Source organism: Anser brachyrhynchus (assembly GCF_964034855.1).
Source record: "Anser brachyrhynchus genome assembly, chromosome: 4".
Taxonomy (NCBI): domain Eukaryota; kingdom Metazoa; phylum Chordata; class Aves; order Anseriformes; family Anatidae; genus Anser; species Anser brachyrhynchus.
The window spans coordinates 9,464,272-9,490,309 of NC_137698.1; the positions used below are offsets into that span (position 1 = coordinate 9,464,272).

The following is a 26,038-nucleotide window of genomic DNA, read 5'->3' on the forward strand; positions in this document are numbered from 1 at the left end:
AAAACGTTAAGCAAGAATGATTTCCAGACCTTTTAATTTATCTATACATATATCTGTATAAGTTTACATATATGAATGCATATAAACTCCATCAACTGCTTTCTGCCTGGTCCTTTATTTCGCAGTATTGCCTGCTGTGGTCTTCCTGCATACCTTACGTAAAAATGATGGTCTTCAGCATCAGAATTGGGGGAGGACATCAGATGCCACACTAGAGCTGGGAGAGGACACATTTCTTTTGTTTATGCCAGCTGTTGGTAAGAAAGTTGTGAGGTTGGTCTGATGAAAGCTGCCTTTGCCAAGCCCAATAAGCTGTGCTTCAGAAAAAAAGAAAAAAAAAAAAGCAGAGAGGTGCTGTTAGCATGGTCTGTAGTGAAGTTCAGAGCAGAGCCATCAGGAGTCAAAACCCACCCAGAGGTCTGCATGAAGAAGGAAACAGTGCTAGTACTAAAAAATGAAGATATTTCACAATGTCTTCCTGGATACCAAATGTTATGCTGCCAACGTTGGCAAAGCAGCAGAAGTAAAGAACGGTGTCAACAGTGGCTTGTCATAAAACAGGATAGGAAACCAAAAAGAAGATGGGGAAAAAACAGTATGGTAGACTTTTTTTTTTTTTTTTTTTTAAGTTTTGTTAGAGGAAGGCTTACATAGATTAAGGAATGAGGAAAAGAAAGAAAGCTGTTCAGAGGCAAGTCTCCCTCTGTGTTTCCATCAGTGAGGTGGTGGCACAATTATGGATAACTCCAAATTGTGGAGACCTAGGTGACTCTCTAAGAGCACATTTACTGTGTTTTTCCCCAGCTATGGAAAAACGTTTTCTGTAGAGGAAGGGCAATTCAAACACCTGCAAGTGAAGCCGGACCTACTGCAGCTGCCTTGTGCAACCCACAGCATCTGTGTGGCTACAGGTGGGACTTGCAGCCTGCACCATCAATCCAGGGATAACCAGGAGCTGACAGCACTTTGGAGGAGCACGAGGTGTCTGTGGTACATTAGCCAGGCACCGGCCTGTGCTTGCCTTCTCTTCCTATGAGAACAACTCTCCGAAGCACAGGGATACAACCCCCTCACCCTCTAAGCTCGTGTTTTAGAGGAAACTTGACAGTGACAGAAGGGTGGCATCAATCATCTGTGGCACGGCATACATGTCGAATGCGTGACCCCACTTGCACAGGGGTAGCTGCAGTGTCTCTGAGACGTGATATCAACGTATATTAGGGACTAAGTAAAGCAACAAAGTGGGAGGAAGGAAAAAATAAAGTGAAAACGGGAGGGGGATAAGTGAAAGGTTTTAGCCACCACCTATTGCCTCTGAACTCGTATTATGCCTAAGAAGATGAAACCAGAAAGCGGGCAGGAAATTTTGATGCTGACAGTGAGGTTTCACCAAATCATGGTGTCGGGTGTAAATGCCAGCCTCCCAAGCACCAGGACTGGGACAACAGCCCTGTCCTTACCCAGCTGCCCAGGGCCACCGTTGGTCGGTGACCCAGACCTTTCACCATCCAGTGGAAACCTTCCCCAGCTCCAGCTCCGGAGTTTAAAATTGGCACTGGGCTTTGTCTCGCATTTCGCATCTTCCCCAGCACTGTAGCTCGATACCCCTTGTTAGCCCGCCTGGGATGGTTGCTCTGCATCTCTCTGGAGAACATTTGTCAGCCAGGACCGCTCAAGCACCGGCTTATTTTGTGAAGGAGGAATGTTGGCAGCGCGTTTCTCTTTGCTCGACCTCTGGAAGTAGGTGGCCGATTCAAGGACAATGGCCACAGCCGCCTTACCTGTTTCCAGCATGAAATCAGTCGGCAGAGAGCAGGAGTGAAGTCAGTCTTTCTGTTTTGATAAGAGGGTGGCCAAAGATCTCTGGAATGAGAGGCACTCCAGCAGCCACCCAGGCGGCTATTTATACACCCGGGGGCAGGGCTGGGGAACAAAGTGGTTCTTCTGCTCCCCTCCGATTTACGTGCTTGAAACTGGAAGGGAAAGGGACAGCTTTTATCATCCAGACGCATTCATGGGTGACAGTTTTGTGGGTTTTTTTCTTTTCCTTTTTAGTTAAAAGGAAAACCTTACCAGTATATTTATGTTTCATATATAAAAGTATTATATGTTACACACATACATTTACCATATATATATTGTGCATTTCATATATCTCATGTTATATACATTTCATATATAAATACATCATATATATGTTCAAACATTATTTTGTCTTTCAGAAACCAGAATCACCTTGACAATTTTTTTTTTTCCCCAAATGCACAACGAGTCCTCTATTCCATTTGTAACGGTGATGTACCTACCAAAACCAGTCTGTGCCCTGCACAGCCAGCTGAACAGCAGGCTGCTTCAGTCAGGAGACGGTTGCCTGAACGACACAGAGGGACATGGATAGCAAAGCAGGACAGCTGAGAGACATGCACTGGTTCTGGTTTTACATGATAAAATTCAAATTAACAGTGTTTTGTAGAGTTTAATTCACATGCAGGATTATATTCGAAGCTGGATTGTGCACATATTTAACCGTCCCTCATTGGAAGCAGATCCCAATCAGCCCAAAGCTGCGGATTTGTCAGACTGACCCAACACATAACCTCTGCTCAGCCGTCCCAGTCTTCTCTGCCCTTGAGGAAGGGAGCGGTAGCACTTAACTTTGTTCTGGAGTGACCTCTTCCTGTTGACAGAGATAAGCCCTAAGAGTCGCATCCCATTCTCCTGTGCTAAACACGACATAAAAGGGACTTCGGGAGAAGAAGAAGGGCACAGAACCCTAGGGAACACTAAATGAAAGCTTATTTTAGCCATTCTGCGTCCTTGCAATAGTCTGTAAGGCTGTTTCAGTTTCTGAGAAGTCAGAAGTCTTGGTAATAAAGACCCTTGGGAAACTGATCCATCAGTTTTACAAGTTTACAGAGCTGCTGGAAAAAGGCCAAGGAGCTGGTCCGTGGAAATGAATGGAATATTTCTGTATTACCTCATATAGCTTGCAACACTGCAGTAGCTGAGTAGCTCCCAAACATGACCGCATTCATTGTTGCAGTATCTGAAAAATCCAGGGAAGCGCAAACGTAAGTGGTTATAAAAATAGTTTTGCTTCTCTTTTGTGGGCAGCGTTTCCACCTCTCCTAGCAGAACAGGGAAAAACCTTCTTGGAAAGCTTCCCCCTGTGGGGCACAACACCGACCCCAAAGTGGTGCCTGGCCTTCTCCAAGGCAGGCTACTCCCCTGGTCCTCCCACCCAGAGCCCAGCTCTGGCAGGGCACCAGCGATACCCTGACCTCAGTTCCTGGTTCTCAGTAGGATGACAGGTGAATTAATAATGGTTTGCTGGGGAAACAGAGGCACAGGCAAGAATCATCAGGTTGGCCTCTGTGGGCTGGTTTCCCTCATCCCACAGGCTGTGGACACAGGACCAAACATGCTGCAAAGGATGCTCTAGGAGCTTCTCATCGTTCCAAAATTTCATATTTTCATCATGACCTATAATGCAGGCTTTCTCATAGATTATTACCATGATGTTATATTCAACATTAGCAGTCACTGCGTATATATCTACATTTTCAAACGAAAGCATGGCTTCAGCCCAGAGACCTTTTGCAAAACAATTTGCTGCTCCTTCCCCCCTCCACCTCCTCTCTTCCTTCCCTCTCCACCCATGAAATTTAAATTGAGATTCAGTTCTCTCTGTTTAGCTGACAGGAAGAGCAGAGAAAGAAAATTGATGATAGATTTAAGAAAATAGTATATTATGCATACAGTACATTACATACCATGAAGTATTTTAAAATGTTATAAGCAAAGTATGTACTAGGAGAAGTCTAATCAAATTTATTTCAAAATAGCTTATTCCAGTGGAAAATATATATTTAAAAAAAAAAAGATGAGAGAATCTGATTGTAAGGAATGAAAACAGAGCACATTTTCCACGCCTCACCAAAACTTCTGCAAAATGCCTCTAAGAAGCTCTAAGAGGGCAACCAGCACGAGGAATGACTTTTTCTTTCTTGCACAAATCAGGACCTGACGGCAGAGAACAATGTGCTCTATTCTGCAGCCCTAACTAACCCTGCAGCCTTGGGATCTGGGCTTGAAAGGGCTCACAAAGCAAACAAACCAATCTCCAGCCAGCCACATCCTTATCTGTTTAGTAAGAGAGGAAGAGGTAAAGGATGAGCGATGTCAGGAAATTCGCATTTCATTCCAGTGACGAGTTCAGACTGCCCTCTCATTCCTGTCATGGTAGACGCAAGCGCCCAGGAGGACCACAAAGACCAGGGAGAGCTCACAGCTCCATGTATGGAGGAGAGACGCTCTTTTTGGCAAATAAACGTTTCCACTGCTCTTCAGTCATCAGGATCACCAGACAGAGGGTGTGGGGCTTTGTTTTTTGTGTCTGTCTGGCCAGGCTTTTGCATAACTTCCCCCGCCCCGCCTCGCTGATCTCCTCCTGACTGTGTGGGTAAAGCATCTGCACGCCTTGCATGTTCTAGCTAACATGAGGAGTTATTTCCAAGGAAAAAGGCTCATTCAGGCATGCTTCATCCTTGTGTAGGTCCACTGTGGATCCAGGGGCTGTGGCAGGTCCTTATCCACCAGGGACAGCTCTTGTCACCAGAGCCACTTCTTGGGGCTGAAGCAGCCTTGGGCAAGGTGGGCATGCCAAACGGTGGCTACCAAAATTGTGGGCATCTCTAGTAATCTAGGGATTTAATCTAGTCATTGGAGATGATGCTGATAAGGGCTGATTGATAAAGAGCAAATGCAGGCGTGGGAAAAATGTGAACTTTAAAGCCAAACATAGTTATTGAGAGCCCAGATATAGAGAGGACTGTAAAGAAGCTTTTGATACAAAGGAGGTAGATACAGATGTGAATGAAGGAGAGAACAAAATGGAGCATATTTTCTAAAAACAGGTGCTGTAGGACTCAGCCCATAGCCCTTCGAGGTAGGAGAGTTAATTTCTGTAGTCCAGCAAATTAAGTAGATTTTATCTTCCCACACTTCAGGAAAGTATCAGATCTACCACTGCTTGGGAAGCTATTAAACAAACTGCAGGAAATGAGGATGGCTACAAAAAAAAAAAAGATTAGGAAGCATGTTGGTAAGAAATTCTCAAATGGTAAACTTCAAAGAAACACACGAGTCTGTAACAGCACTGAAAAGAGAGGTATGGAGCTGCAGAAAGCCTTGGTATGGCATTCCTTGGGGGAAGATGTGAAACTGAAAGCATTACACGTTCCATTGGCTGTGTTAATGCAGAAAATCTGTTTTCTTCTTTTTGATGAAAAATAGCTAGGGAGGATAGTCTCGGCCAGGAGAGAGAGTGGAATAAATTAAGGCTGGGCTTTGGAAGCATCACAGCAATCAGGACTCAAATCCTGGAGCAGACTTCAGAGCAGCTGGGAAAGGGGAACCTCACTGAATTTTTTGGATGGTGTTTGATCTGTATATTAAAGATACGTGGTATGTGCAGAATAGGAAAGTGGTGAATGAGGCTTTGTAATGCCTCTTAGCTTAGTGGAGGAGAAATCAATTTTTTTTAGCTCTCTACCTGCTTATCATTAGATCCTCCTCCCACCCCTATACAAATGTTTCTACTTAAGTGTAGATTCTGAAGCAACTTGAGTTTTCTCCAAATAAAAAGAACATGGCCCATCAAACTTACTAATACCTCCCGATTCTCAATCAGAAAAACTATTGAACCTGGAAAAAAGTTTGTGCTGTTTGTTTCAGCCCACGCCCTTGATGATCACTGGCCAGCCTCTGCATGGATGGACATGGCTTGTGAACCAAGGCATAGTCGCTTTAGCTTTAGGGAGAGTTTTTCCTCTTTCAAACATCTTCATTTTTGTGTTGGGATGAGATGGACAAAAAGTTGGTGTGTACTGCCAGCTGTGATGCTGGTTTGCTCTTTGTGAGCAGAACCGGGACTGCCTCTTTTCATATCACCTTGCAGCTTCCCAGTGGAAAACTGCAATTAGTCCTCAGTGGAGAGAGATTACAAAGCCCAAGACAGAGCCTGACAAATACATTGTAAAGTGCTTTGGTATCTTTCAGACTTCAGGCATCAGCAGAACTACAGTCTATTTTATCCATTATCAGGAACACACACTTCATAAGCATTAATCAGTTTTGGAGAACAGCTGTTTTCAGATGGCAATGGCTTGGAATAATTTTACATTTCCACTCTGTCTTAAAATTGTCACATTGAACATAGACTCTTATCTCTGAAAGATTTAAAATACCAGCAATAAATTATTAGCTTATGGCTTTTCTGTCTTCCCCATATCTTTGTGGGGTATTGATTTCTCCAGCTAAGGAGAAGAGAGGCAGTGTATCATTCCAGTAGTGATATTTCTTCACGTTAAGCTTTATTCCAACAGCTAGAAACCTAGTTTGACCCTAGCTAAATTAGAAGAAGGGACTAAAACAAGCAGGAGTTTTAATAAAGAAACATTGCATCAGGTGCACAAACTTTCTGGAAGAGCTAAAGTTTGCAAACAGTCATGGATTTTGGCAAAGCACTGGCATGCTTTGATGGGGTCACCAAAGGTGTAAAGTGACCACAAGACATTGTATTTGATTATCTCTTAGATTTACGGTGGATTTGCTCGCTCGGAAAAAATTTTTAGAATGATTGGCATACACAATTTGTGTAAGCTAACGGTGTTGGGATTTTACATACAGTTCTATTTATATACAGACCAAGAAGAGCTTTGCTTCTGGATCTAAGCTCCTGCGTAGGCAGGGGGTGTGAGTCTCCATTTGCTGCTTGCACATTCGTTTGGACACAACCACACAGCAAATGCAAACTGATCCCACAGCAAAAGGGCAGCATTTTACTCCCGCTTCAGACTGCCAGAGATGTAGTCAACAACCACGTTTCAAAAATGAAATTGCTCTATGGAGAAATGGAACGGAATAGGATTTATTAGCAGCTTGTCTGTAATGGACACAAAACTGAGTACCTTTATTCTAATAATAGCTTATCCAAGTAACGAAAAGGCTGTAGTGGAAAGTTAGCTGAAGGCCCTTGGTGCTTCAAGCAAAACGTCCTAGGCTCTGAGTATTTGCTCTTCATCTCTTTGCTTACCCTCATCTTTCAGTTCTGTTCTAAGTCACGTTTAGGCCACATATGTGCATGCCCATAAATTCCCTGAGGCTTACAGCAAAAGCAAGGAGGAAAAAAAGTAGACATGTAAAGGTTTGGAAGGGACCAGCCCCAGGACCTCCTGGGGTATATAAAATGAAAAAAATATTGAACTAAAGCTGCACCTAAAGGAGCAGACAGAGCATAACTCAGCAGAACAAAGGAACAGTGACAAACGGCTGAACAAAAACACCTCCTGCTTTAAAGGTAGGGGTTACCTAATAGAAAGTGGCAGGAAAAGAGGAGGACCCTGCCATTTTTTTTGTTTGTTCATTTATTAAATTAGTTATTTTTTAACATTAAAGGAAGTGATCTAACAAGGATGGAAAAAATGTAGGAGGGAAAAGGAAGACAGGTTGATAACGAGGAAGCAGAAGAGAATCAAAAAACAAAGCCTCTTGCCAGTATGCTGAGCATGGTGTTGGAGGGAAAGACGACATGGGATTTGTAGGCAAATTTGTTGGTTTCCCTTCACTGCCTATTGCTCTCTAGCTGGGGCACCTAGGTGCTGGGTAACTGTCATCCCTGTAGATAGAGAGCTACAGAAGTTTAAAAATTATTTATATATATATATATATAAATTAAAGATATCCCAGCTAAATCTGAGGGAGAAAAAGGAGGTTAAGAAGAGGCCTAGCTAGCACGTACCATAGGTTCAAAACATTTTGGGGGCATCTCTTGTTTTAAGAGTGGTTTGCAAGGCATGTTTTTAGTTAAGGACTACCTTGAGAGCTGAAACAGAGATAGAAATGTGGGAAAAGAAGTGAAAAAACAGCCAGCTCTACAACAGAGAACAGGATAGAAACTCCTAAACATGACCGTTTCCAGTGCCTCCTTCTCCAGATGTGTTGACCTTCTCCCAAAATTAACCCAGTAATTTGTTGCATTCATCTTGAGAACAAGATTACCCACCTTTCCTTTTGATTTTTGGTGGTCCTTTTCCTTATGAGGTCAACCCAAAACTGCTTCTCCACTTAACCATGATAGAAAGCTACGCTAGAAAGCTATTATTTACAACTCTCTAAGCTTTATTTTGGCTATTTCTATTTGTGGCATTTCAGCGTTCTCTCCCACGGATGTCGCCATCTCCTCTATTTACAGCTAATTCCTTATGTAGCGCAATTTCCTGAATGACTTCTTGCTTTTTCATGGTTTAAGTGTACTCTTACTGTCTAATCCAGGATTTGTGCCAGTCAGCTAAAAGGAACTGGACTGGGCTGCACATTCATTTTTCAGACACTGAAGAGAGTTTGCTTTAGTTTTATAGATGCTACCATTTAAGCCCCGCTCCTTATGTAGGTACAGTCTGAGATGCTGCCGAAACCAGTAGTGGAGGCAAAAGGGTTTTCGTTTAGCCCAGAGTACGCACTTTCTTGAGCAATGCAATGTTATAAAGGTTCTTGAACCTAAGCTATGGCTAGACTGCGTGGGTGCCAAGATTAGGAAGTCTCCAGTACCACTACAGCTGACACCTGCAAGAACTTAATGAAGGATTAGGAGCATCTGTGGCGAGTTTAATTCCTAAACACAAACAGATCAAACTCCCTCATCCTTAGCAGCTCAGATTCAGAGGGTGGCTCCCCAAAAAGCAGACAAAAGAATGAGAACTACCTACAGTGTACTGAAAATTCCTTTCATTTTAGTGTTAATGATAGTAATATACATACATGTTTTGGAAAAGAAGTGGAAAACAGATAACATGACCTTCACCACCACCCCCCCCCCAGTTTATCTCTGGCTGCCGCGTCCATCCTTGTAATCTTAGCAGTAAAAGTGACCGGAAGGTAGAGAAAAAGAGAAAGGATCATTATCCAGAATGAAAAAAAAAAAAAACAAAAAACAATCTCCTCCTTTCTGGTCAAAAAAGACCTTTTTCTTCTCAGAGATTTGGAGGACTCAGCAGGAGAGCGCGCCGGCAAAAGCAGATTTTTTTCCTGCCTGAAGAGTTTTAACCTCTTTGAAATGTATTGTTGCAGTTTCAAATCCTTGCATTTGTCTCTCTTTTATTTTATTTTTTAAGTGACTTCTCTGCCCTCTTTGGGGGCAGAAGGTTCCTCTGGGACCAGGAGGCTGAACTGTGCAAGTTCTGTCACTGAGATGTGAACAGTGATGAAAATAATGTTTCTGAACAACATGATAATTCCCATTTTCTTCTAGGGACACAGCACTGCAAGAGAGAGAGATTCCTGCAGAGATGAGAGATCAGAGAGGAAAGAACAAACAAATCCCCAACAAGATCTGACTGATAGCTAAAAAACAAATAAAGGGAAAATCCTATTTCACTTGGTATATTAGTGTTTTCATTCTTTATAAGAATAGTTTTTTAAAAATAGCCTTATATGCACTTAAAAGACAGACTTAATCCTGACATGGTTTTTACTGGACAACCTGAATTCTTGGCTAGACTTGTCTGGGATGGGGATTTCAGAAACTCTTCCTGGCTTTGCTATAAAAATGCACCAAGATCTCGGTCAACGTTCCTATCAGCAGCATTGCTGTGGGTTCTCACACACAGATGTTACTGCTGGAAGAATCAAAACCTCACTGATGACACCTAGTGTTATTCCAAATCACAGCGAAGCTGTCTCGATAACGCATTACTTAGCTGCCTGTATCAGGATCAATGCTCTGCTGGGAAATCAAAGGGAGAGGAGACTGAAATGTGATTTGTTTGCTGACCAAGTACAGGACCCCACCAGTTATAGGCTTTGCTGACTGCCCAGCAAACACAAGCTTGTGAAAATATCAGGCCCCAAGGAGAAAGGCTGGCGCAGCATTACCACCTACACAGAAGTGCCCATGGGAATCACGGGTGGCACAGACTGTGCTAATGGAAACTGCAATGCTGTAGGGCAACCTGTGAAGTGAGAGACCTGGTTTTGCATGTTCATTTTGCACACAGCGAAGGCAATGCTGTCCCAATACCCAGAGAAGCAAGAAACTCAGTCCAGGCCCCTGAATTACACTTGATCACAGAGGTCAAAAAACCTTTTCTTGCACAGCTGGTGAACGCTGATAAGCACCGAATAACCAATTCTCCTAGAGGATGCTTGTGCAAGAAGGTTTGCTTGCATAAAGAGCAAGTCACAGCCTTAGATATGCTATTTCATGCAACTTTCAAGTTGACTACTTTTGCTAAAACCCAAAGTTTGACAGTGATAATCACCAGAGGTGCAAAAATGGCTTGCACTAAAGATCACTAGAAGAAATGGATTTCTGACTGTGGATATATAATGAGCAAGGAAAAAAGCAGATCAGATGCAAGCCCTTTGTACAGGAGTCCTACTAGTTCCTGTCAAGGGACCAGCAGAAGGTTTTGCAGTTTGTGAGGAGCGTGGTCTAAGAGTCACGAGTTTGCGTGTCCACCTCCCCACTTCAGGCAGGTGAAAATCCAGCCAAAGCAACTGAGAAGAGCAAGAAAGGATGACAGAGTGAATGAGTTTTCCCAAATCACTTAATACTCAGACATCAGCCCAAACAAACAGGACCAGCCACATGCATCACAGAAGGCCAGTCAGCGCAGATATTTCCATAGAGGTACAAGTCTGGCAGAGCACCACATTGGCCCAACCTCTGCTTAACAAACGAATTCTCAGAGCAGCATATTTCTGGGAAAGCTTTTGGTCATTTCTCAGCACTCCTCTGTACCCTGAGCAAAGCGATGACTGAGTGCTTGCAGCCTGGCCGTGTCATGGGGTTGACAGTCCTGATTTCAAGCAGAGCTCTACCAACCGTGCTGCTGTGAACAATAACCTCATGGCTTTCTATTTATTGTGACTCACTGATTTCCAGATCAAGTGAACCGAAAAAATAAATAAATTAGTATGAATACAGCTGCCCCCAATGACCTAGCAAGGCTGGGTTCTTTCTTGTTTACCCATCAGTGCCAATTAACAGCCAATGAGCGAAGCTCTGTCTTTATTTGTATACGTGAAAATGAAAATTAAGAACTCCTGTGTAGCTGTTGTACTTTAGCTGTTTAAATGAAATAAATCTCTTTTCAGAGCTACCTTACCTGTAGCCAGGTGTCCTGGAGCCTTTCTAAGAGGAACAGCTCCAGGATCTCCCTCTCAGATTGCAGAGGAGGGAACAGGGGATGCTGTGTCCCCTCATTTCTTCCTTACAGGGAAGGGGGTAAGAACTTCGGGTTCAGTTTTAGCTCTCTTTTCCCCCACAAACAGTCCTGTGGGCTTGAAATGCCCATTGTTCCTTCACCTTAGTCCTACGCTACTAGCTCTATACATTGCATGGCAACATAAATCATGAACAACTCCATCAAAGTACGTGGAACCAAGCCAGCAGAAGAAAGAGGAAAGAAGCAGTCTAATTTTTTCCCTATTAATTTAGTCCATGTGTTCTCCATTTTCTTTTCCATTAGGCAAATAGCCATTTTGCAGCTATTTTTTTTCACTCAATTTTGCACTCAATTTTTCAGTATTGAGTGCTCAATGCTGTATATAATATAACTCAAAAAGGTTACCAGGCAACATAGTTCAGCTGTTTGAATCATGCAAGGCTGTCAATAATTTAAGTCTGCCTTTCTATTTGCTCTTGGACAAACATGAGGACTGAGATTTCATGGACTAGGACTAAATCTGGCCAGAGATTTTTTTTCCTGCTTTTACTTTTATTCCATTTTTGCACAAAAATATAACATAGAACACTATTCTGAGAAGATTTTCCAGCTTTATTTTCCATCAAAGCAGAGAAGTCTGGATTTTCTGTTGCATCCTTTCCCCCTTCTCATCCCCTTCACTCTGCTACATGGCCCAAGGATTCTCTTGCATCAATTTGCTTTGTTATACTGCAGCTTTTCAAAATTTGGCTATGTTTTTGAAAGTGTTGGAAAACAGCAAGAGGAAAAATGAAAAAAGGAGAAGTGCCAAGTTATAGATTTAATTTACTCTGATACCTTCAGTGAGGCAGCATGGAAACCAAGGAAGAATGCTTTTAAGATGTAAATACTTCTTTCAGAAGTATTTCATGAGAGCTGGGAGACAAACAATCCATATAAAGCATAGGTTTAACATGCTTAAGGAATCTCTGCTCTATTTTCTCACAGGAAGCTGAGCTCAAACTTTGACCTCCAGTTCCTCCATCTCTCAGCTTTGGGTAACAGATGGGATCCTGAGACGCTCTTGGAGCAATGTTTCCATTTTTACCAGTTAAATATGGAAAAGAAGGGGGCTCTGCTAATTCCCCAAGGCAACATCACTTCTCTTTGGGCAATGCACTTGAATAATAGCTTATGTCAAAAAAAAAAAAAGTCATCCTGAAGGAGCACAGTGCAAAACCATCAATGAGCAATGTAGTTTCAACTTTTGCTTACTTTGCATTTAGGGTACACACCCACTGTTGGCTGTCCTGCAGGTCAGAGCACATGTAACTATGAACATAGTGACAAGCACCACTCTAAAAACATCTATTTTTAAAAAAACTAATTGCTCTTCAGCTAGCATATGGCTCTTCTCTTGATGAACTCCCTTGTATCACTAAACAAAACTCATGATGAGCTGCAGTTGCTCCCAGAAAAAACGCCAAAAGTGATTAATGGAAAAATGAGCAATTATTACTAACAGTAACATTTTCTACACCCATAGCTTTAATGGCAACTCCTGCTGCTATCTCATCCATTAGCATCTAGCAGCATGACGGGTGGCCACAAATCCTGGTTGGATTGGGATTTTGTTACTGCACTGTAGAATTAGCTCTAGATAGCAGACAAACAGACAAAATTCATAAAAAGACAGAAAGGACACTCTCCCATCTGCTCTCTGTCTTTTCCTCATTGCTGCCAGTATGCTTCTCATTGGCAAAGTTGCAGCCACATGTTAATGGCAGCAGTAATATGGTAACAGCACTAGAAGTGGCAAAGCAGCATTAGCAAAGTACATTAATTACTCTAACACATAACATGACAACCAAGGAGTGTGTTAATTAACAGCTTAACCTGCTTGTACAACTCACAGATACTGACTTCATTTGGCTTCCCAGATTGCTTTTATGCAGTCTGCAAGGAGGCTTTCAAAGCCAGAGCAGTAAAAAATAAAATATATTTTTCCATTTAGTCAATTTCATGATAATTTTCTCCCAAGCTGCTTTGTAGCAACAAGGCTGGTAGAAGCCAGTTCTATCTTTTCTGCTGGTTTCAGCAAAAGTTATCACCATAAGGGAGTTTTCAGAAGAATTCTATGCAAACACCAAGCATTTTTGGTATTTGGATGCAGACAAAGGTCCAGCTGCAGTGAAGAACCAAGAGCTGTAGGAAGGACTAGAAAGCAATGCTAAAGTTTTGTCCAGACCTAGCAGCTGTGGCTTGTGAGCATCTGTGATAGAAAAGCACTACATCCCTTCAGTCTGTTCAGTACTAATAAAAGCAGCTGAAATGCTTCTTGGACAATATACTGGGCCTCAGGGAGGCAAAATTATGCTCAGAGGAGAAAAGCAGAGGGCATAACACAAAGCAGAGCCTGCATAAGCAAGGGAATGGCAGGGGACCCTGTACCCCCAACATCCCCTTTGCTGTCAGCCCCAGGCCACTGAAGGATATGACAACCGCTAGCCCATTCCTATAGTTTACTCCTCGCTAGTTTATTTCTTATAAGAAATAAAATGAAACGATACCTTACCAAAAGCTGTGTCTTCCAGCCACTCCACTGCAGAAGTACCAGCCACAATTTGTAACAGGGAATGAAATCACTCTTTTATTGCTTGCCTGATGCTAACTGGGGACACCTGCCATGGTGTTGGGGCTGTAGCAGAAGGCAGAAGTGTTAAAAAAAAAAAAAAAAAAAGGCTCAAGAGCTGAAAACAGCTGTAAGAAATTTCACAACTTCTTCACCTGCTGTACCAGTTTTAGGCAAGCAACTTTCCATCCTTTATGGTGGCGTTTTCATTCAGCTTACTTTTGTTCTGCATTTGCTCCCTCCCTGTTGCATTGCCACTTCTTGTTCTGGCCTATGCAGCTCTGCCAAGTTTCAGCTTACACCATTAACATTTTCTCTCTCACTTCATGGTCTATACATTTCATGCTTTAAAACACCAACAGCTCTGTTTTCCCTCCAAAACCTCTGTGCTTCCAGATCCAAAGCTATACTGTAGCTTTTAGTTCCACTGCATATTCATCTTAAAAATTAAGTTTTTGAAATGCTGCTTTTCCTCTGGACCAGGCTCTGCCAGACACTTTCTCGTTATGTCAGGCAGATTCAATTTCACTTTCCTTTGGACTAAATATTGCTGCAGATACCCAACACTTTCGCGCTGGTACATAAAAATAGAGAGACCTTTCATCCACTTCTTTTTTTGTTGTTTCCAATTTCTTGCAGTTCATGTACAAAACAATAGAAACTTTTGCAGTGAGCATTTCTGGATTCTTACCAAACTACCAGCCAGTTTGGATGGCAGGAGCTCAGCCCTTTGCTGTTAATGAGCCAAGACGTGTCTCCATGTACCTGGGTGCCCAGGAGCTGGATATAGCCCCTGCGTCACCTGAAATCCAAGAGCACCCATCCGGCACGTGGCACAGGACGTTCCCAGGAGCTGCAGACTGGTGTCTTGTTTTTAATGGGCATGTTTCTTTTGAGTGTTTTAGAGCAGAGAAAGGATAAAAGCTTTTGGTTTTAAAAGGTATCACTGCTTCAAATGGCAGTAGCGTACGTGGCCTTTCCCTGAATAATGCCAGTGAAGGACTTTACAACTTCCTTTGCCCTTCATCCCTAAAACAGCTGCTTTGTTTCCACTGCTCCCCTCTTTTGCTGCTGGTGGAACTGGGAAAAGGCATTTTTACCCATGAGAAAGACATGTCATAGGTGTGGGGACAGCCACAAAGAGCTATGGGTGGAGAGAGGTTCAGTGGGATGTAGTAATGACTTCAACCCCAATAGCCTGCTCAAAAGCAACCCCCTTCCCCAGCACCTAGCGGCAGGCTTTTGCTCACCCTACCTTTTTGTTCTTCAGAATACAAATAACCTGGCAATGCCAATATCCCCGCCACAGCAGCCCCTAGTTGTACACATTACCCAGGGAGGAACAGTGCATGAAGAGATGCTGGTTAAATAGGCTATTACTTCATGCAGCAAATTCCAGGAAAATGCGTTATTTTGATTACAAGCACTCAGAGTGGGAACTGCGAGTACAGCACTTGAGATAAGGAGGAGACCAGATAGATTTAAATAGCACATCCCGGTATGACTTATTATGTAATTATCTGCTCCCCATCACCCTGAGGTCTGCGTGTCTCAGGCAGCTAAAAATAGAGCTGCCTCCCTCTGCTCTGCCGTCCTCTCCCTGCAGCCCGTGGGGGAAAAGACTCGACTTACCCCTTGTGTTTGGGTGGGTCCCGTGAGCAGCAGCAGCCAGGGGAAGCAGCAGTCACCCACCTGGAAGGAATGCTGCTCTCTCCCAAAGCTGCAGCAGTCACTAAGGTGAAGATATACTCACCTGAGTCACACCTTGGACAGGGTGGTCCAGAGGCTGCCCTCGGAAAGCATCGCTTCTCCGTGCTCTGGGGAGGCAAATATCTGCTGCCAAGGCACCCTGTGACTCCAGTCACCCCAGGCTACAGAAAAAAACAAAAAAACAAAAAAAACAGTACCTGGAAATGCTTACCTTTTATACACTTTATTTTTTAATTTAACTTTCTGTTTGCTGTACCAAAAATAGACCAAAGCTTTTCCTTTTACACCTGTCTGTGAGCAGCAGTGATGGATGGGTGCTGGGAACATTAGTGTTTCTCCTATTTCACCAGGTCACTATGAGACATTTATGCAGGCATGCTGCACGCCCTTATGCCACCCTCAGCCATTTCCTTTATGAGACAAAATAACAATAATATTGATTTTTAACAGGACATCCCACACAGCACAGTCACAAGGTTCTGGGACTCTTTCTGTCATTGCCAATGCTTTATAAGACTGGGACTATAAATTTCAGTTACTATGCAAAAATTAAACTACCTGTAGGCTAGAATAGAAGTGTGGGCAACAATTTTTCCAACCTGATTATTAGAAAAGGTTACATGTTTGGGGAGAGAAGGCTTGGAAACCCTGCCCTTACAAATACCATTTCTATTTTAATTTCAGTTTACATCCATGAAGCGTACTAGAATAAAGAGTGAATATAATAATTGATCCAGTGCCTGCTTTTCAGTCGTGTGTCCTACAATGGGTCCCAGCCATATATTTCAGTGGCATTCCTGACTGTTTACTTGAGCCTATAACTTAAATTCACTGTGCTATGCAGGTAGAAATATTAAGCTGCAAAATTTAGGTCCCAGATGAGATTCAACATCACTGCTGTTGCGTTGTGTAGGAGTTTGCTCTGTATTTTTGATGTAATACCTACTGTTGAAATCCAAGTATTTTGGTTATTTTGTTCACGTGCTGCAATGAGGGGGAGTGAAAGGTTTGCTGTCTGCGCTTGGACTGGAGAGAGGAGGAGACTGCCACAACGCTGCTACCACCTGGGCACATGCTCATGCTATGTCCTAGCCTCTACTGATGTTAAATTAGGATAATTACATTTTCATCCTTCCCAGAAGAGCTGGGAGACAGCCTGTTGATAAGTTAGCCCCCGAAGGGCTTGCCAACTGCTTAAACAGCCCGTAAATATTTTGCAGATACCCTTTAACTACAAACACAGCCTGTTTCCGCTCCAGGTGTCTCAGGCCCTTTCCCACACCTCCCTGATGCCGTTGGAAGAGCAGGCAGAGGGCGATGGCCTGCCCACAGGGGCTGTGAGGGGGCAAGGATGAGGACAACAGACCCCAGAGCTCCTTGTGGGGAGGAGCAACCAAAGCAGCATTGCGTTTTGCCCGTGGTATCCAGTGGCCTTACCGCACTGCTAGTTCCTGCTGTTATCTATGGGATGGAAGTCCTGGGTTTGGGGGGACACACCAGAGGAGACCGTCGGTGGAGATATGGATATATTCGCTCGCTCATACCCTACAAGAACTGGAGGGCACCAAATGCAATTACAAGGCATTATCTCCAAACAAGCCAAGGGAGGCTCTGCTTCATGGAAATCCTAATTAAACTGCAGAGCCCCGGGGGGGTGTTGTGGTTGTTAGGCTTTCACACGAGTCCCAGAAGCAATTCCATAAATCCATGGAAGGAAAAAGTCTGTGAAGGCTTATTAAATACAATTTCTGGCATGGAACTGCTGAAGGCTGGGAGAGTAAAGCAGGAAATTATTAGTATATGCTATACTTCTCTTCCTAGACACTTGTTGCTGGCCAGGACATTAACTTAAATGGACCCTAGGTCTGTATGACTTTTTTTTCATTATTTTTTTAATGCAAAAAATCACATTCCTGTCTATTCTGGCCGTAAAGCAAAGCTTGAAAAGGTCAAGCCTCAAAAATTATCTAAACAGAATTCATTGTGGCAGTCCTCTGCTTTTTACCCAGTATCATGATTATTTCAATCTGTCATTTCTGAGTGTTTGGGATCATCCATCTTGAGCTTGGCTGTGGCTGCTGGAGGCCAGGACTCGAGGAGCAAGATGGAGACTTCTTTACTATCTGCTCTTTGCCTTGAGAAGCCCATTGTTTCCCACCCACAAACTGATTTTCTCTCCCTTTTTTTTTTTTTCTTGGCTTATTAAACCCACTGATATCCCTGTAGCCTGTGCTATCAGAGTTTTCAGTATTTTAGCAACAGCAGCATGCCAGCAGTACACAACAGCCTTGTCTGAATCGGCAGCATGTGAAGAGGCACGATTCAAACAGGCAGGCTCTGTGGGATGCTTGAAATCACCCTCCCAGTTTTCCTGTTTCCACCCTTCTCTTATATGCTTTTAGAAACCGCACTGTGGTCAAAATGGAAACACGGCCGTGGGAGCTTCTCGTCTGGAAATCTTAATTGTTAATTCTTGCTGGACATGAAGAATTTCACCCCAAAGCATGTGCCTCGGTGCGTTAACAGCACCGGAGTGCAGCACGAAGACCCAACTGTGAAAGCCTGTCTACCAGGCACCTTCAGCAGGGCTCAGAAGCTGTTCCAGGAAAAATCATCACACTGGAAAAAATAAATTCAGAGCAGCACAGAAACAAAGGCTTTCTGAGGAAATATCCTATGCCAGAAGGGATATATGCCAAGGCATCCACGAGGAAAAAAAAGAAAAGGGGGTGAAGGGAGGGAAGAAAAGAAGAAAAAACAAAACAAAACAAAACCAAAACAGTAATTTCCAAAGTAGGCAAGACAGTGAAACCATGGAAAAACCACCTTTCACTTGCCCATTTCCTGTGTCCTAGCAGACCAGTACATCTGGTAGACCAAAGGCTGGGGGAACAAGGCATGCAGCAGCGAGCCACGGGCTGTATGGGTTTCAGCACTTGCTTCTGGATTCCCCAATGCTGCAAAATGAAGTCTTCAGCTGTACTGCGATTGTAAACAGACTCTGGGGCCAGGAGGAGAAGGCCAAAGCAGTTCAGCTCACAGAAGCTGGAGTGTGTGGCTTTCAGGCAGTGATGGTGAGGAGGGAATAAGAACAAAATGTAGGCTTGGCCCTTCCAGGCAGCTGAAGCTGAATTTATTTCCACATTGCAAAATATCTTAGGGGACAGGCGATTTTTCCACTAAAGTTGGCAAAAAACAGATGACAGAGCCTGCTGGTCATTCAGCAGTGTCTCCCCTTGGCAAATTAGAATCAGCTACTCGCTCGATGGCTGGATTTTGTCAGGACATTTCCTGCATCTCCCCAGTGGGGCTCCTGCCTTGTGCTCGCTCCTGCCAGTCACTCATGTACTGACACCCAAACCACTCCATCCCTTTTAAAACTGGCAGCAAATCAGTCTTGTCAAGACTTTCTTAATACCTGATTTTGTTTCTGCAGCTATTTGGACTTTTAAAAAGTTTATTATTGCTCTGCTGAAGCAATGACTGCCCGAGACTGACCACAGGTAGCTGCCGCTGGGGCTACTGCTGACTGGTATGAGGCTGTGGTGTGGTATAACAGTCATTTCTTTTATAACCCCACAACACACAGGTCCCAGGAACAAAAAATAACCAACACTTAAAACCCCATCAGAATACATTACTTCACAGTTAACTAATTCTAACTTATTCCTGTGCTGAAATTGACACTTAGATTGAAGAGACCATTTTCTTCCCCAGACATGTTTAAAGGCAGCCATTTCCCCCAAGCCTTTTTCTGCTGGGTTTAACAAGACAAACAAAGTGTATATCCATAGGAGAAACTTCTCAAACCCCTTTCCTCCACATACTCCAGTTCATTTTTTTCTGTTTTCACCACGAATGGTGAGAAATGTGTGGAGTACTCCAAATGAGACATCCTTGTTGTGTCATCTATAACGGATGACAATGCTCCTTTCCACCATCAGCTGGGAAATTCTCCTCTGCTGCAGGACTTTTTCTGCCTGCATCCAACAGATGAATACACCCAGGTCTTTTTCTGCTCCCATCTTTGGATAACCCAACAGAAATGGACTCAGGATGGACCCACCAACCACTTCATCACACTTGGATTGCTTTCACCAGGTAGGACCATCTGGGCTCCAGCTCCCTTCCTGCAAAGATGGAGCTGGCCATTTTGCTGCAGCCCTGGTGGCTCAATTTCCATTATAAGCTCTTGTTTTCAGTTGGTTTACACTGACAAAATTCAAATGTGTTCAGTCTCACATTTTCCACACTTGTAGGCTGCTCTAGGCTGGATTTTTTTTTTCCTCCAACTCAGGAAATGGGGATCATTTGTTTCCAAGAGCACGCCCATGGAAAATTAGTTGTTAACGTTAAATACATCCATCTGCTTCTTTGAAGAGCTTTACCACCTGCTTACAGTGGAAAGGAACCTGAAATCTGGCAAGGAGAAACTCCCGGGAGACATCTTCTGCTGTCTTCATGAAAATCTAAGTACATTTAGCACATATCTGTATAAATTTCTGAAAATTCCCATTTTTGCATGCATCTGCTATCATGTGTCTTAGACTGTTCCATGGGGACCAGGTTTGCCTCTTGAGGTGGAAAGACAGAGCTGGGACATGTCACCCTGAGGAAGTTGTGCTGCTGGCAATGGCAGCTGTGACAAATCGCTCATGTTATTGCCTACGTCTTTGCTCTTTCAGTCCAGCACAGGGTCCTGAAGATGACAAGGGCCTTCTGAAACTTTGCTTTAAGAAGGTAAATGCATCTGACTTTTAAACTAAAAATATCTACATGATACACATGCTACATGTGACAAGCACAACTTAAGCATCCCACAGGCAAACTCTCCACTTAACTACTTGTGCATTCAAGGCATGCAGCCAGAACATTAAGGTATAGACCGAGGCTACAGATGAGGTGCAAACCAAGCAATAATCACCAGCTTGCATTGAGATTGCCCAGGAGTGGCAGCTGCATATCAGCTGCTTCCACTTTTTCTGACCTAATCTTGCAGTTTCGTGGCACTTCTGAACTGAACCACAGTCAATTTTTATCTGTTCCCAGCTGAGAAAGGAGTCCGTGCTTAAAATGCTGCATGATGAACACCTAAGCTTCTAGCTCTCCCTTGCTCTCCCTTAGCTTACATGGCTTTCAAGTTGTTGTGACAGGACAAAAAAAAAAAAAAAAAAAAAAAAAAGCCTACAGACCAGGTGTAAAAAAGAAACAAAAAATGAGTAAAGAAATTTAAAAAGAGTGTATTTCCCCCCATCCAGTGCTTTTCAATTTTGTGCATCACATGTCTCTTTGGAAGACAAACATTTCTCAGACAGCAGAGTGAAAGTTTCCTTATTCAGTGGTGCGTTCTGGAAGGAGGGAAGTAAATGGGTGTTTGCAAACTGGATAAGCTTTCTAGAATAAAGTAGTGTAAATCTTGTTTCATGCCAACTCAAGGCAGCAAGATTTATTAAGATTCAAATAATTAATCTTTTTTTTTTATTATTTGAAACCTTTATTTAACTATCAAAATTAATTAATTGTTCACCGGTAAAAGACAATGTTTATACTTGTGGTCTGAACTCGCTGTTACTCCTGAAAACTGGAACACAACCTATAGCTGTGCTATGCAAAGACTTAGCGAAACAATCAATGTTTGGCTTATTGTCAGTCAGATGTAGTGCAAAGATCAGAGTCTGCTGCCACAGTTCTAACGTATTGCCTTGGGCTAATTCTTTCAAATTTATTTGTGTGATTTCTAACATCCCAGTTAAAGCAATCTTATATCAAAAGTTGCTGAGCAACTTCAGATTTTCCCAAGTCAGTGAACTCTAATTTTAGATGCCAACCTGTCATGCTATGGACTCAATTAAGCAAGTGCTTGGTTGCAGGTGAGTAGCCTAAATGACTTGAATGGAGCTGCTCTTGTAAATAAAGTTATATATGCACCTTATTATTCACTGGATCAGAGCACAGGCTTCAAAAGCTGTGACTCAACTTCCATATTCCTCTGGCTGGTTCCTGGAATTAATCATTAAATAAGAAAAACAAACAATGTATAGTTTCATGTAATTCCTAAGAATTTTTTTTATTCTGTTTGAGTGAACCAATACATGCCTTTGTGAAGTGGGAATCAGCAGTTAATATTGTACATTTGTATGTGCCATCTAGTCTAATGTGGCAACAGAGAAGTATGTAGAATTCTTCTATGTAGTAGTAGTCAATTTAAGACCGATTTACTCTGTGACTGATGTTTCCGAAAAATCACAGACTGATGGTAATAAATGTATCTGATATTGCATACAACCTTGTTTTATCACTCTACTGCTATTTAATTTGGCATTCTAGCTTACATCAGTTGAAGAACACAGTAATTTTGACATTAGCTTCAGAAGCAATAGCATAAATAGAGAATAACATCAGCAGTATAAAAGTGGAACACTTCTTTGCACATACCTCAAAAGCCCATTAGTTTTCTGAGACACATTATTAGTACTAGCACATATGCAAGAGATCACTGGAAAGTCAATCTTGCAGGCTAAAAAGTAGAAAGCAAAACTTTGTCTGGATACAGGGGAATTTGTTCACTGTTGCTTTAGGTCTTATTTTCTTCATCCCATTGTAAAATATGGCAATATCCTGTCTACAGTCCTACCGGTACAAGTCTGTGAACACCACAGTGCAAGATCTTCTCAAGGGCATGTTTTTGTATCTTGGAACACTGAAATTCTTTGTTATTGTTATTTAGAGTTAATTACAGCAGTAAAAGTCAGGTACAAGACTTGGAAGGTTTATAAGAACATTTGCTTCCAACATCTGGCTCAAGAAGAAAGGAGATACTGCAGCTGAGGATATTAAAGGCAAGAAGTAAGGTCACTGGCTGCACAGTCGGCATAGGAAAAAAAATATAAAAAAAACAACAAACCACGGAAGAAGAATCAAAGGCAGAAAAGGAGTATGTTAAGCCTCATCCATTTTCCATGAATGGGGTATTTAATTAGGATTTGCTTACTCGCTGTGGCCCAGACCACATGCTGGATGGCAGCCTGGCACTGAGGAGCCGCAGGTGAGAAGGTCCCCATTCCAGTCCCTGGCAGCCGCGCCATACCACCCGCTGACTGCACTGGTCCTCCAGCAGAGGAACTGCCTCTGGAAGTGCTGAGCTGACTGCAGGTGAGCCTGGCATTATGACTGTGCCCGGCAGAAAACCTGGTGCCTGTTGGGCACGGCCTTTGGCAGCCTGGCTGGGGTTATGTACAACCATACGTATGCAGACACACCTATGCTCCACTACCCCTTCCCCCCACACCCTCTCCAAAAAATAAGGAGGTTTGTGGGCCTAATTTCTGGTGAGGGTCTCCAGACACCAAGGTAGCTCAAGTAATAACAGAACTGATGGCTTTAGCATTGCAATAAGCAGCTTGACAGGAATATGGCTTGGCAGCCTGCGTCAGTAATCACCACTGTAACTCAGCAGAGGTTTACCTCCCAAAAAGCGCAACACCTATCCCAAAGTCAAGTATCTCAGTCATCTTGAAGGTCTGCTATGCTGACACTCTGCAGGGCATGGATGTGCAAGGTTGGAGGTATCCCTCTCTCTTCTGAGCTGCTTTGGCCTTCAATTTGTACCACAGTCATGTTTCAACCCTGATCCTCTCTTCTAGTTGCAAACAAGATGTGTGTTATCTTCTTCATTGAAACAAACAAACAAACACAGCAAATGACCACACCCAAACTTTCTATCTTTTTGCCTGTTCTTTACATCAGGAGAACAAACAAGGAGATGGCTTCTCAAGACCAGTCAGTGTGTCCACACTACTTGAAAGTGCTCTCAGTGCTCTCTGCGCTGAGATAGAGTCATGGGAACAAACAGAAAGCAGGAACAGAAATACCCATGTTCAGACACTTGTTGGATTTCTACTTGTTGGATGTTGGAGTGCTACTAGACTCACCGGAGCAAAAATTTGCACTATTATATCCAGAGAAACTCTACCAAGAGAGACTTTCTACCAAGATATACTGATGTTATGTGAAGAATAATGTAGTTCAACTTGTCTGCATTTGAAGGTCAGAGACTGAAAGGGAAGATGTGGAGAACATGTTTTAAGAAGTGAAAATGATTTACAAAAGAAAGAATGCATTTAGGAATAAAATGCTGGGAGGGTCTTGCAAGCCTGAGCTATAGCATAAAGCACAGACAAAATAAACACAAACCACCAGTAAAATGTGACTGCAGATCTTGTACCAAAGACCACAGTGCTGTGGAGCTTTCTCCCCAAGGTGATATCCTACCCACTCTGAAGACCTCTGGTAAGGGACCTGTAGGAGAGGACATCCTCCTGGGACATTTTAGAAGAATAGAGAAGAATCTCCACTGAAGAAACAAGTGACATATAGCAGCCAAGGCTTTATTTCTCACCAATGAATTGTCAAGCCAGTTGTGAAAGTTCACCCTTTTAATCACAGATTCATTAGGATTCAGCCACATTTAACCAACATTGTAAGTGAAGGTGCTCTAAATGCTTCTATAGGTGGAATTATAAGTTTTAGCACATTGCATTTAGCACATTCACCTTGCATTGCGACATTCAGGCGATTGCACTAATGCTGAGGTAAAATCCAAACTTCTATCACTAAACTTTATAAGCAAGCAGTTACTTCCTAGTTACATGGTAAGTCCATCTATTTATGTTTAGGAAGCTGCCTATTACAAGAAATAAATAAAATAAAATAAAAATGCTGAAAATAATTTGATTAAAAGACAGTTCAGGTCATCTAGCAGTATTACCTCTGGGGCTGGTGGAAGCTGTGGACTCATGGTGCTTCCCTTCGCCATCCAGAGGAGAGCAGCCAAAACATGAATGCTGTTTCACATGCAGGTAGCAGAAACATTCAGCAGCTCCCCCTGCTCTTGGTTCAATTATTTTTCCTTCTGTTGGCATTTGTGGTTACAAATCAATGTTCAGGGCCCCATAAAGCAGGAGAACGACTCAACTGATGCTACTCGATCATGCTACCAGATCTTCCACTGCTCATTTCCTGCAGCGTAGTCTGAAAGAAAGCTTGTTTCCATGCCTGAACTGGTCTGGACAAAGATAAATCTGAAGGCTGTCTAGTGACTACTGTATAAACATACAAAAAGCCTGATGATCTAACCTACAAGGCTTCAGTTATTTGGTATAATTAAGTGGAGAAGATGCCAAGAAAATAATTGCTGGAAAGTTTTCTTTTGACACACTTACGATAGAAATTTCTCAACAGCTTCGAGGAACTCTGTTGATGAGCTAAGCCCTTCTAAATCCAACAGATTACTCTTTTTGTCATGGAAGTGGAATAATTCAGTCTCTTCCTCATCAAGTTCCTCTCGAAATAGGTTTGTCTCTGAGGTAGGAATGATAATGATGCGAGGGACTGTATTGGTAATGATAGAGTCCAGGCCTCCATTATTTTGACTTTCTTGAGTTTCCATCCGTGAAGTATCTGAGCCTCCTCCTCTGCTGACATTGTTGCTATTCAAACCAATGGGCAGAGAATCTGCTCTTAGAGAGCTGGCCACAAGTGCTTCAGGGGGACTGTGGAGGACTGACTGCCCAAGCACCTTCTCCAGACAACTGGAAGACAGTGACACCTGGAATGGAGACATAAGCTTTAGTGTCATCATACAGCACAGGTCTATGGAAACCAGTATTTGAAATATTCAGTACCACTGTTTGCTACTCGAGTCACCAGTCCTATTTTCTAAACATTTGAATCACTGACTGGAAGGAAGGAAAATCGTGATGTGTTAACATCTACAGCTTGGAAAGCAGAACGTTAAAAGAAACAAAGGACAACATGCTTTAATATCATCAGAGGTCAAAAAGAAAGAAGAAAAGCTTATTCCTTTATCTGACAAAAGATAATTTTTCCATTTTTGCCATGTCTCAAGGTACTAGATAACTGTACTCTCTCTCATTGAAAAGATCTCAGGAAAGACTCTAGGGCATTGTATTCATGGCATCTTGAAGTGACCCCTTCTACTGCCTCACACAAACTTGGTAGCTTTGTACACTGGACAGTACTTCCACCAACAAAGAAGGGAAGAACAGCAACTGAGATTCTACTTTGCTAATCATTTCACATCTGTTTGTTTTGAAAAAACTCTAATTTCTGACTTGGCCCTGATGACGACTCCTCTGTGACCTTTACATAACTCTTCCTGCACAGTATAAAGAAATAGAGTAAAATAAGTAAACTTCGAAAGTGTTAGTTAATATTTAAACGTACTTGCAATGAAAGGCATGAGTGATTAATTCTCGTTTGTTGTAGAAAATGATAGTTAAAGTCATAAAATCACTGTGCCAGATAGAGAGAGATGTAGAGGTTCTTCCTTGGGAGAATCAACATTTAATATGCAATGCAGAGCTTACTTCATTATATGTGTATTCCCAAGAAGTCTGATAGAATTCAGAGTAAGAGCAAGCTTTACTGAGATTGCTATAGAGCATCTTTCAGAGTTATAGTTCTACCT

At 42.7% G+C, this 26,038-nt stretch overlaps 2 protein-coding genes across 10 annotated transcripts in view; both read right to left on the bottom strand.

Moving 5' to 3' along the window:
- Window positions 1-17: 17 nt before the first annotated feature.
- LOC308195182 (uncharacterized protein) lies at window positions 18-15,963 on the bottom strand. Of its 5 annotated transcripts, XM_080592179.1 has the most exons (7): window positions 15,593-15,963; window positions 13,783-13,905; window positions 2,978-3,046; window positions 2,586-2,677; window positions 2,307-2,371; window positions 1,782-1,973; window positions 18-317 (listed from the first exon to the last, which is right to left on the bottom strand). In XM_080592179.1, the coding sequence occupies exons 3-7, from the start codon at window positions 2,980-2,982 to the stop codon at window positions 243-245; spliced, it is 429 nt and encodes a 142-aa protein (XP_080448305.1). In that variant the 5' UTR covers window positions 2,983-3,046; window positions 13,783-13,905; window positions 15,593-15,963; the 3' UTR covers window positions 18-242. The 5 variants fall into 5 exon arrangements, 4 of the variants coding, with proteins under 4 accessions (XP_080448305.1, XP_080448303.1, XP_080448304.1 ...); XM_080592177.1 differs by lacking the exon at window positions 13,783-13,905 and having other exon boundaries at window positions 18-312; window positions 15,593-15,959; XM_080592178.1 differs by lacking the exons at window positions 13,783-13,905; window positions 15,593-15,963 and adding an exon at window positions 3,938-3,962 and having other exon boundaries at window positions 18-312.
- A 5,441-nt stretch (window positions 15,964-21,404) lies between these two features.
- The window catches only part of LOC308195179 (melanopsin-like), an 80,276-nt gene continuing 75,642 nt past the window's right edge, over window positions 21,405-26,038 (bottom strand). For 4 of the 5 annotated variants that reach the window (XM_080592171.1, XM_080592172.1, XM_080592173.1 and 1 more), the window contains one exon: window positions 21,407-25,156. In XM_080592171.1, coding sequence (XP_080448297.1) covers window positions 24,767-25,156 — 390 coding nt within the window. In that variant the 3' untranslated portion in view covers window positions 21,407-24,766. Of the gene's footprint in view, window positions 25,157-26,038 lie in introns of all 5 variants that reach the window. The other variant, XM_080592175.1, reaches the window with a different exon arrangement.

Excerpts from the sequence above, each read along its gene's own strand:
- LOC308195182 (XM_080592177.1), bottom strand. Across the intron at positions 2,372-2,585 it reads GAGCAGAGGTTATGTGTTGG|GCAACCGTCTCCTGACTGAA; the intron begins GTCAGTCTGACA and ends TGTGTCGTTCAG. Across the intron at positions 313-1,781 it reads TGATTTCATGCTGGAAACAG|CTTATTGGGCTTGGCAAAGG; the intron begins GTAAGGCGGCTG and ends TCTGAAGCACAG.